Source organism: Cephus cinctus, unplaced genomic scaffold (assembly GCF_000341935.2).
Source record: "Cephus cinctus unplaced genomic scaffold, Ccin1 Ccin1_scaffold0457, whole genome shotgun sequence".
Lineage (NCBI taxonomy): Eukaryota > Metazoa > Arthropoda > Insecta > Hymenoptera > Cephidae > Cephus > Cephus cinctus.
Window position 1 is genome coordinate 827,928 of NW_014333134.1, and position 11,391 is coordinate 839,318.

General features: G+C 44.5%; 1 protein-coding gene across 9 annotated transcripts in view; it reads right to left on the reverse strand.

Annotated features, from left to right (window-relative positions):
- The window catches only part of LOC107267843 (inactive rhomboid protein 1), a 174,560-nt gene that overhangs the window by 92,633 nt on the left and 70,536 nt on the right, over positions 1–11,391 (reverse strand). For all 9 annotated transcript variants that reach the window (XM_025085116.1, XM_025085121.1, XM_015739996.2 and 6 more), the window contains one exon: positions 964–3,387. In XM_025085116.1, coding sequence (XP_024940884.1) covers positions 964–3,356 — 2,393 coding nt within the window. In that variant the 5' untranslated portion in view covers positions 3,357–3,387. The remainder of the gene's footprint in view (positions 1–963; positions 3,388–11,391) is intronic.

The following is an 11,391-nucleotide window of genomic DNA, read 5'->3' on the forward strand; positions in this document are numbered from 1 at the left end:
GGTTGTTTTTTTTTTTTTTTTTTTTTTTGAAAATTTTGGACAATTCTCAACCAACTGCTGTTAAAAGGAGGTAGAGTGTTTAGCAGGGAAAAAATAGTTCGAACATCGGTTCCTGGGAATCGTGGGGTTGAAATTGATGGGGGTTGATTCTGGTTGGAAGACGGTGGGTAACCGTAGAGTTTTAGGGGTTGCTAATGACTTTGAACCCTGCCCCTGGTGGCAGGGACTGCCTTGCCAGTTCTTCCGAATAAACCGTGGACGCCAAGGCGAATGGGGTTGTTGGTAAGTCAGCTGTAGAGGGAGCTGGGTTAGGAAATAAAACAAGTCCCGATGCTCCATTAACTTGATTGCTTTCGAAAAACCACCCCTATTCGTAAAAGCATTTACTTCGCTCGACTTTGCTGAAGCAAATTGAGAATGAGCAGACAAATGTACAGATTTCTGGGTGTAAGACAGATTTTTTATAAAAATATACCTTAAAACAATTCTGTAAGTGGGCGTTAAATCGACAACCCCTAAATTATCCTTTTAAAAACCCTACCCAGCATGTTACTGGAAACGAAGAAAAAATTGCTTCCGGTACAAACTTGGCTTATTAAACATACGTCGTACCTACAACTGTATCAGCCAATGAACTCTTTCATCCCCCAAGCAACCTTCGAGCATAAACAACATTAACCCTCAATTACGTAAGGGCGCTCCTCTATTCTAATTCTCAGGTTTATTATGAAGGTGAGCCGATTACGGAAGGGCACGGGGAAAACACTTTAATTCCAAGTTACGAGAGTTCGCAAGGAACGACATCGCCTAGCACAAAATTTGTTTCCAGTTTTTCCAACCCCTTTCATCCCCTCCTCAAATAACCGAAGATCCCATCTGCTTTCAGGTCACCCAACGAGCAGGCTATGCATATCAATAACGTTGGCGGTTGGTAAAGATAGGAAAAGAAACAAAGGAACTCACCAAGAGGAATGTGAAGTCTGCGTCGGTATGGAAGGCAGCGCCTCTGGCGGCATGGATCTTCGAACGGGAGCACAGCAAACCCTATGATTGGGAGTGGCAGCGGCTTCCGTACAGCAGACCGGTGTACTTCCGGTGGTCATGTGTCTTCCCGTGTTAAATTCAACGGGGGTAGTTCGCACTTTGGGTCTGAGTAAAGGCGACGTGGCAAATTCACGCTGGGCGGAAGTCGAGCTACTGGAGCTGCTGGAACCAGGACTTCCGCCTAGTCTTCCGGGTGAGGCATAGGCGAATCCACGAAACCGATAATGGGACTGATGATAAGGGTAGCCCGGGGGTGGTAGCCGATAATGATGATGAAAGCCCAAGTCTCTTCTCATGTAAGGATCCCCAGGATCAGCCGCAGGCACGTACCTATCCGTAGGTGTGTGTGCCGCAGGTGGTACGTATCGGTCGACGTATCTCTCGGGGTACAGTATCTCAGGAGGTGGCTGAGGCACGTAACGTTCTACGGGGGTGTGCGCCGTAGGGGGTACGTAGCTCGCTGATGACGTCGACACTATTCTACCAGCCGAACTGAAGCGATCCTTAGGCTTCGGTAGAGACAGGTACTTGTCCGCAGTGCTGCGGGCCGGCGAGTATCGCTCGGGGTTTCCATGAAAGCGATCGTTTCCGGAAAATCGAGGATCCTGACTGGAGAACCTATCCAGTCCAGAGTCGCGGTTGTAACGCTCCTGATGATTGGTTCTGTCGAATTGATCTTGATACCTGTCGCCAGTGTTGTAGCTCTGAATGGATTTCGACACGGCCAGGTATTTCTCGCTGACCTTTGACCCGTTCTGACCGAACCTGGAGATGTTAGCTTCCGGGGTAGGAGACAGGGAGAACCGGTCGTTGGTACCGGTGGACACGTGGTACCTTCCTGTTTCGGATGATGGCGACGCGGAGGACAGGAGTCGTTCGGAAGAAGTGGAGTAACGATTCTCGGTGGAGACGTTGGTACCGAGTCTGTCGTGTCCTGGGGACGAGACAGCCAGGAACCTCTCCGTGGATACGAAACGGTCGGGAACACCTCTGCTGGGTCCGTAACGTTGAAGATCGGCGTATCTGTCGGCAGTGACGAATCTCTGCTGCGAGGCCAGGCTATCCTGGAAGGCAGCGAACCTGGCGGCGTATTCACTAGGTGCTGGCGAACTACTGGAACACCTTTCAGATCGTTCCTGACTGTACTTTCCGCATAGAGACTCGATCCCTCGGGTCTCCGTGCTAGAGAATCGCCTCTGTGTCTGGGAGCTCTGATCCGCGGCTGAAGACGGCACCAGGACCCTCTCTGTCGAGGAGTACCTCTGGTGCGCACCCTCGGGATTTGGCGAACTCGAAAGAAACCTCTCGGTGCTTGAGATTGTCGAGAACCTCTCGTGGTGTCCTGGGTCTTGCCTGAGGTACCTCTCGTGGATGGAAGACTCCGCCAGGAAGCGTTCGCTCTTACTGGCGAACCTCTCAGGCACCGGTGCGTGTATCGGCGAGGATGACAGGAGTCTGTCCGTGGAGATGGCGTATCTGCAACTTCCAGAGTCCTTGGATGAGACGAAGGAGCGGTCAGATTGTAAAGCGGCCATGATCGGTGATCCACAGGATGTAGCGGAGTATCGCTGCTGATCCTTGGGCTCATGAATCGGCGATGCATTAACCAGGAGTCGCTCGGCGGATGCGAAACGATCCTTGGATGAAGGCATGGGAGATGCTGGAGCGGTCCCAAAGCGATCTCTGGCCCCGGGTGAACCAGGTGGGAGCATTCGATCAGCAGAGCCAAAGCCAGCAAGGCTCTGACTTGAGGCGTACTTCTCGCTAGGGGTCGGCGATAATGGGGGTGGCGGTATAAAGCGGTCGTTGGCTGGCGCCGGTGAAGGCGGCGACGGGAACGTCTCCGACGAGAACGGATTCGAGGTCGACGTAGACAGCATACCTGGTGCACTCGTGTAATCCCCGTCCGGACGTACGTCGACCTGCTGGAATCTACTTGACTCCATGGAGCTGCAGGACTCAGGCTTGTCCTGGACATACCTGCAATATCGTTCACCAGGTCCATTCTGTCTCTGGTACTGATGAGATGCGACGTACTGTCCACGATTATTCTCATCAGGTTTCTCCGCGCACGTTCTTCCCCCGTAGGAGCTTTCCACGTGCTCGGTAACACGTTCCTGGACATTACTTGACCCCGTGCCCGTCGATCTGTCCTGCTGGGTACCCGGGGCGACCTGGCCTGCCGAACTTCCGCTGCTACTTCCGCCGACTGATCCTGGCGCCGGTGATGGCGACTGGCTCTCGTATTGCGATGTGGCGTGCTGATGCAACAGGAGACGTTCTCTTCGGCCATAGTCGTCGTCCGTCGGCATCCTGGTGGCCCGGGGCCCGCTGTCAGGACATCTGAAAACAAAAACCGTACAATTTTAAATTTCCCGCCGTTTAGTAACCTATAGATATTTATACAACGGAAATTTCTTTGTTTACTTTTTTAATTATTTTTCATATCATTAAATATTGCATCCTTCATTCTAGACGACGTCACTCCTCCGACAAGTCTCATTGGAATATCAACCAAGTCATCGGCCTTCCTAATCAACGCGACGCCCATCACGATTCACCGATAACAACAATATATCCTGTCACGTACCCGTCAATGTTACACGATGTTAAAACGCGGGCGTATAATCAACCACCAATTAATCGGCGTTGCGCTTCTCGCGTATTGCGACGAATAAACGCGTGTAACAAGGGCTTCTGCAGTACCCGCCATTAACAGCGCACTGGTTACGTAATATTTCTATACTACGTCCAAATAAAAGCATATCAACAGACGTATAAAACAGTTTAGTCTCGGACTCTCCGAACTGATGAAAGTCGTAATTCATTAAAAACAATGTTTAGTAGTCAAATCGCTATATCATACAGAAATACGTAAACCACAGTGAAATACAAAATATAGGTAAGTCACTCATAAAGTCCAGGTGACTCTTTTACGTTGTAAGCCATAAGCGGAAGACCCCGTATAAATCGTAGCTCCGTGTCCTAGTCCGTTTTACGTAGCTTGTAAATGGCAGTAGTAATGCCCGGGTATTAATCAGACCGTGGAAATACATCAGTAATGAGTCAGACATTTCAGCTGGGTCAGATATCTGAATGCTCATTGGCTAGAAGCGAAGATAGCTCCCTAATAGAAACAGTGATAATAATCCATTATGGATCAGACAGGCATTACCTCAGATTGACACAGCGGTGCCAGTGGCTCATCAGGAAAAGTAGTAGCAGTATATCCTAGCCAGACTCAATGTTCAGACCAATTCCAAAGAAGGGAGAAAGAATCCCGCAGAGGGTCTATTCGAATGGTTGAATAACCGTTATTCCTTAGCGAGGAGACGGAAGGGGGTCGGTGTCCTTAAAGGGTAGTATGATTAGAGTGCGAAAAAAAATGGAGGCGCTAATGTCGAGCGTCGGTCTGGTATCGACGTCGTAAAGATAAAACGCACTCGGTGCTTTTGGTAAAATACGTGACCGGAAGCGGCGGCCATTTTTATCGTAAAAACTTACGCCCCAGCTAATTATATCGCAGCTATCGGTTCAGTGATTCTCAATTTGAGATATATTTGTGAAAAAAAAAATTTACGTTTTCTCTAAAAAAAATTTATATCGCGGAACCGAGCTTCGACCAAGTGGTAGATTTTTCGTGAATCGAATTTCCGGTGACCCGAGAAACTTCCGGTCACTTTCGTTATGCCAACGCATACGGGCTCCTAATTGGTCTGGCTGGTGGAAAATTTTCAGGTGTTGGCGGAGGGTTAGACACCCTTGGTAACGAGATGCACTCTCGTGTTTAATTCAACCCGCCGTAAGAGGCGCCACGTGTACCTGACTATGTTCCCACGGAAATGGCCGACGTTGTCGGTAGTTTTTGTAATTAACAAGTTCACTGCTGCCGTGTACCTGCTGGTTAAGGCGGAGAGGTTACGGGGTGCGAGATGTAGAGTGAAATTTGACCTCAGTCACCTTGTGACCCCTTATACGACTTGCTGAAAAATTTTTGGCAGTAACGTCCAAGCTGGGGCGAATTTTTCGATTCGATGTGCATACAAGCCTTTATCCCTTTTGGGATAAAAGGGTTGTATATACAAGGGGTGGAAGTATGTACAAGGCTGAATGAAAATTGACGGCTAGTTAGGAGAGGGTAACCAGAAATTACGTACGGCGAAACGTGAAAAGGGGTTGAAGGGACGCGCTAGCAAATTTTACACGTTTGTCCTGGTAAGAGGGGTGGCGGATTGTCAATGAGGGTGGCTCTAGAATTATTATACCGGTACCACCTGACAATTCATCCTCCATCGAAACTGACGCTGAAACTCGTTAAAAGTGTACCATTGTGAACGAGATTTTTTTTTCAGCCTCCTTTCATCTAGCCGTCATTTTGAATATATAGAATACTAATTTCATCGTAAATCGTCATACAGGTCCATTCAAAATTTTAATAACAATCTAATGCACGAGGTTCAATTTTTTCTTGATCGACGGCCGAAATTTCGAATTTTCATGTTATTCCCGCCAAAATCAAAAATTCAAGTTTACATATTTTAGCGTCAAATTAAAAAAAGTATAAAGCCTAAACACGTCCCTTACGCCTTCCGTATTGCACTAAACCGCTGGCACGTTCCAAGCCCTATTCAAACTGAGGTCACGTGAGGCCACACGTGTCACACGCACACCGTCGTAACTCCCAGCTACGTGTCATCGGCCAGATACATCCATTTGTCAAATCTAGTCCCACTCGAGCAGAAGAACCCAGCAGGGGACGTTCGACGTCCTGGTGATCTCAAGTCGTCCTTTCTCTGTCTCTCTCTCTCTCTCTCTCTCTCCCCTCTTCACCCTCTTATTTACTTTCACCCTTAGCCATTCCTACTAGACTCCAGCATATATCGTTACCCCCAGGAAACACGTTTCGCGACGATTTTTCTCTTCCTTCATCAGCGCGAAGGAAGTCGAACTGTAATAAGAAAAAAGCAGGATGGCCAATAAGAGACTGCAGCGCCGACTAGCGGAGAAAATTGACACTCCGCATAACCCGTACGAACCTTAACGTACTTAATGCACTCGCTGTATATCTATAGCTACTCGTTCACTTCACTTAACGGTAGGAAGAGCAATAGGAGCACTATAGGCACTACGTTTGATTTCGTTAATGGCAGTATAACATTGTTAAGAGAAAAGCTCTCTAAAGCTACCAAGCTTTTCTTACAATGGGAACCAGCGACGTCGAGTTTCTTGCAATAAAAGCATTTACCCATCTTTACGCGGAACGTTACCTTCTGTGCTACCCGTTTCAATTCTTGGATTGACTTTTTTCTTTTATTTCGGTCATAATGCAGATAAGACTTCTTAACGTGGACACCTTCGTTTCAGTATCAGGGTTTGAGAATTTTTTTAATATGAAAATTTTGAAAAAAAAAAAATTTCCCTTCGGGTATCTATAGTCGGGGATCAAAAAGTGAAATTGAGTCGATTTTGGCTGTTTGGAATGCATGGAAAATTCTTACTGAGTTTGGACTAGATTAGCGAAAGGCTAAAATTGATATTCGATATGATCCTAAAGATTAAAGGTACGTGTCCTTCCTAAAATCATCCCCTATCGATAGCTGGCTTATCCCCAGTTCAAGAATGTAAAACGGGCTGGGCCATATACATACAGTGGAGCTGCGACACGGGTAAGCTCTTTTGTATAAAGCACGACGATAGTATGTGGTGTTGAAAACATTGAAACGCAAGAGTGAACCTGTGGAGAATTTTATGGTATTAAATCCGAAAAAGCAGGTATCGTGATCCAATCAAGAGAAAGAGAAATGGAAAAAAAATTTGTGATTAAATTAAATATTGATCAAAATTTTATCGTCTTTTGGTGGATGGAGAAATTTTTAAAAATTTTCAAAAAAAATATCGCGGTCGTTACTACACTCCTACGATTGCTACAGTGATCTGTAATGGTGCGGTGGAAGTTGGATGTTGCATGATATTATGATTATCGCGAAAAATTGATACGGTGTGAAGACACCCTTAGGTCCCAAAGTAAATTCCCTTTTATTCGCTTTGGCATTCACTCAAAACTGTCTGCACAACTGGTGGATAGATTTCCACATATGGTTCAATTGTCATTGACATTGTCATTGTCATTCTGATTAATCCAACCTGACGATCAAGTCTTTACTACTGTCACAATGGCTGCCACAACCGTTGGCAGTTTGGCTGCTATCCAAATTGAATCCCATTTAAATACCCACCGCATCCCTATGACTCTATACTATCTCCTTTCCATATACTAAACCACCCCTTATACCACGAGCGGCATATCGAATAACACTGGCATACCCACCCCATTCAATTATTTGGCAACCCCTAATTTTCGATTTTACAATTCAAAACCGTTCAAAATTCCTTCCCAAGCTGACGCGTCGATACGATTGACTTTTTCTTTTTTTTAATTTTTTCGTCAACACCACCCCTTGGTTAGGGGATGAAATTTGTTTTCACGCCTACGGCACAAGAATGAATGCCAACGCAATTTCAATGACTTTCGAGCGATTGAAATGTATATAAATTTTTTTTTCGGTTTTTTGAATTTTCCAAAATTTTTATCCTTTCGACGACATTATATTTTTACGTGATAAGGGCGGCTTTTTATAAGACGATAATAACATTTTTTTACGATCGGTCATTTCGATAGCCGCGAATGCAAAGTTTAATTATTTATTTCCACCCTGAATATTTCCGTGTTAAAGACCCTTTATAGAAGATTATAGACCTTGCGGACTCTAAGGGATGCTGAAGGATGCGGCAAGGACGTTTATAAACAGCTGGGACTCCATTATGCGTAGCCAACGTCAAATTGCATTGGGTAGGTATATGCGAAGTGGCGCGACGCCTGGCGTCGCAGCTGCTAAGATCGCGAGGGTTGTCGCACCCTTATAAACATTCCCAAGCACTCCCTTATGGCTTGGGAAAGGGCTCCTCTGGCCACAATTTTCAACCCTCCAGTCCTCAATTCCTTATACCGAAGACACCGGTGAATATATATCGACGTGACCACATTCAAGGTATATGCAAAAATTTTTTGAAAAATTTAAATATTCAAAAACAACTTGACCGAGATAAAAGAATGTTTTAATCTTCATAGAAGAAAAAAATATGGCGTTATCGGAAGTAGAAGAAATGAATCTGAAACGGCACAGAAAATAATGCATCAAAATCTATACAGTCTCAGGTACGTATTGCGTGGCAAGTAAAAAAAAAAATAGGAAGAATAATTCGTTACTCGAACTTTCTTACCAGATACGAAACCCCAAAAACAAAAACAAAATAGCGCGTACTCTTAAGAGAGCTTCTATAGGGTCACGTGAGTTGTATATCTACTTAGTTTATACATTGCCTTTTTCCCTCACCGGAAAGAAAGAAGACCGGATAAGAAGGCGGCAGAAAAAGGGGGTGAAGAGAAAAAATATAAGGAGGGGAAAAACAAGGAATATGAAGAAGGTTAAGGAGGGAGAGGGAAAATAAGAGAAAATTTTGTCATATATGTCTTGAAAACTTTTCCAGACGTTATCGTGGGTAGAGTAACAGATTCCATGAATTGGATATATGTATATACATATATGTATATTTACACATGTGTTACATATGGATACGGTGTCTCTATCGAAGAAATTGAATAAAACGGCAAGTGATTCGATAATACGTAAAAGAAAGGAGAAACGTTATATTTTTTATAAAAAATTTTTTCCCAAACAATACATTCGCTCTTTCTTTGTACATGAAAAATTTTGTAGGGTGTTGAAATTTTGGAAAAAAAAAATTGATATCAAAAAGTTCCGCATGGCTAACCATCTCTGAGTACTCGAATTTTATGCATTACGTTGGTTAGTCCTTCGATTTTTTGGAGAATAAATAAACAGCCTCCGACAATCTCGTTACCATCCCATTGAGTACGTATAACCCATGCGCGAAGCACAAAGCAGCGAGTTTATCGTGGGGGTGAATTTTTTCCACGATAAAGAAGAATATATATATAGAATGGATTTCCGAAGTATTTTCTACTCGTGGAAATTCCTATATTCGGGCTTCCACGTGATTAAGGGGTGGGTTGCGGCAAAATTTGTATAGACTATAGAGAGCTGTCTGGAGGGGTTGAAATATAGCCATTTATAGCAGGGCCCTATGCAGTTGGATTGTCCATGAGAATCAGAAGGTAGTTAGCCGAGGGGATGAAAAAAAAAGAGGGTAGTAAAAACGACGACATAAAAAAGAGGGAAAAACGAATTAAAATTCGCGCGTGGGGGGTGGGCGTGGGGTTGGTAATTTTATTTTCTGGAGAGTGCGGGGGGGGGTCCTTTGTTTGGCAATGGATTGCGCTCTCCGCCGGTAGAGGGTTTACGTAAGAGTTGCTAAGGGTTGAAGCAGGGGCGAAATACGAAAAGCTCGGTGATATTGGTCGCAGAAAGCCCATTGAGGGTAGCTTTATCATAGTTTTCTCGGGAGAGCTCATCCCTTCCAAGAGCCATGACGCAAGAGCGTCCTCCACCTTTTTCTTCACCAGCATCCCTTAACCACCCCTATAGGTGGATAACGGCGGAACAACCCCTTTTATCAAATCCTTCTCTGGCCATTCGAAGAACAACGCAACTCAATACCGGCTAACCGATGAATTTCCGAACATTCAATACAGCCCCTCGTATATACTCATCACTCCCCCCTCCCCCCCACTTCGTTTACTCACCCCATTTCCAGGATCAATCCCTAACAAACCACGGCGCGGAATGTAAAGGCAAGGAACCAAAGCGAAAATCTTCAGGCAATGTTTTATTTATCGCTTATTGTATTATGTTTAACGAGATTTTATCTGAAACGTCCTACATAAAAAAAATATCCCTTGCGGTGTGCCACCCCCAAAAAAAACCACGCCCACGCACCCTTGTCCTCTCCCAGTGCACATCGGGGATCAATTCTAAACCAAATTGCAGAATTATTCATGATTTTAAAGAATAATAATTTTAAGGGATGAACTGACCTACGCTACTTACCCAACAAGACAGATCAGAATCTATTTGAAGTTTTTTCAAAATTCACCCACGTACGGAAATTAAAAAAGTTAAGATTTTGCACACTTACGTAAATAAGCTAAATTTATAAACCTCATACGGGGATTTATGAAAATCAATGACTCTACAAACGACCCTTAGAATTATTTACTGTATCATAGAGACATCAACAAACATTATCCCTCCATGGATTACAGTAAACATCATAACCTCAATAAACAAGACTTACCACACGAGTAATATACACAATCTCCCATACGTTATTCCGTATGGGGATTATAGATACTCGTATATGTAAATTACACGTATATCGTCACACTAGCAATTTTCCTTTATCTCTCCAATCAATCATTAAATATATATCCAATATAAAAGCCTCCAAAAGAAATACGTAATAAAGCCGTCCCGAGCCTCGAACAGCCACGCGGTAGTTTTCTACATCGCCGCGAGACGCGCAGCGCCGACGGCTTCTCCGGGTACTAATAAACATGGCGTCAACCCGACGAACGTACCGTGCACAATGCCTACAATATTCAGTGCATCAACCTCCTGTCCTACGTCGCATTTGATCAGCCAGAAGAAAATAATTAACGAGTGGCTCATCCGTGTGTCTTGTGCTTCGACAAATAATATAAAGCCACTTCGTTGCTTTCGGGCACAGCTGCTTCACCACTAATGACTAATTAGTATTGGAACTCAATTTCTCCGTCCTCGACATACACGCAGCTCACGGGTACGTATTATAAAAAGACATATCTAAACTACCCACCAAAGTCATCAACCTACAGTACAGCATGCACCGTAATAAAGACTTGACATTCTTGCTTAATTCGTGTAAACACTCCATCGTGTGATCACGAAATGACATTCGTACACCAGTACAGTCGAATCTAAAAGCTGCACCTCAACCACGACTGCACTCTCAGTAGAATTTAATAATTCGCTGTTAATTAGTGCCCTTTAGAGGTTATTCTTCAGAAATTACAAAACAGACCTCTTCCCGCGTTACTATTTTAACCAACAGACGGACTTGTGTTTTAATATTTTTATTATCGTCTCGCGTCACGTGTGCACGTCGACGTTGTTATTGAATGGCAGGAACCTGCGTTGCGTAACCAGATACTTTATACTAGAAGCCTTGCACTGGAACTTGTGGAGGGATAACGTGTAAAAGTTTTCTTGGGAGGCAGAGGGGGACGGCAATGGGTAAAGTTACCGCTGAGTGGTAAGCGAGTCCTTCGGAAAAGGAAGGAAGGAATAAAGGGGAATTGGGAATGGGACTGCTGAAAGAATGGTGATT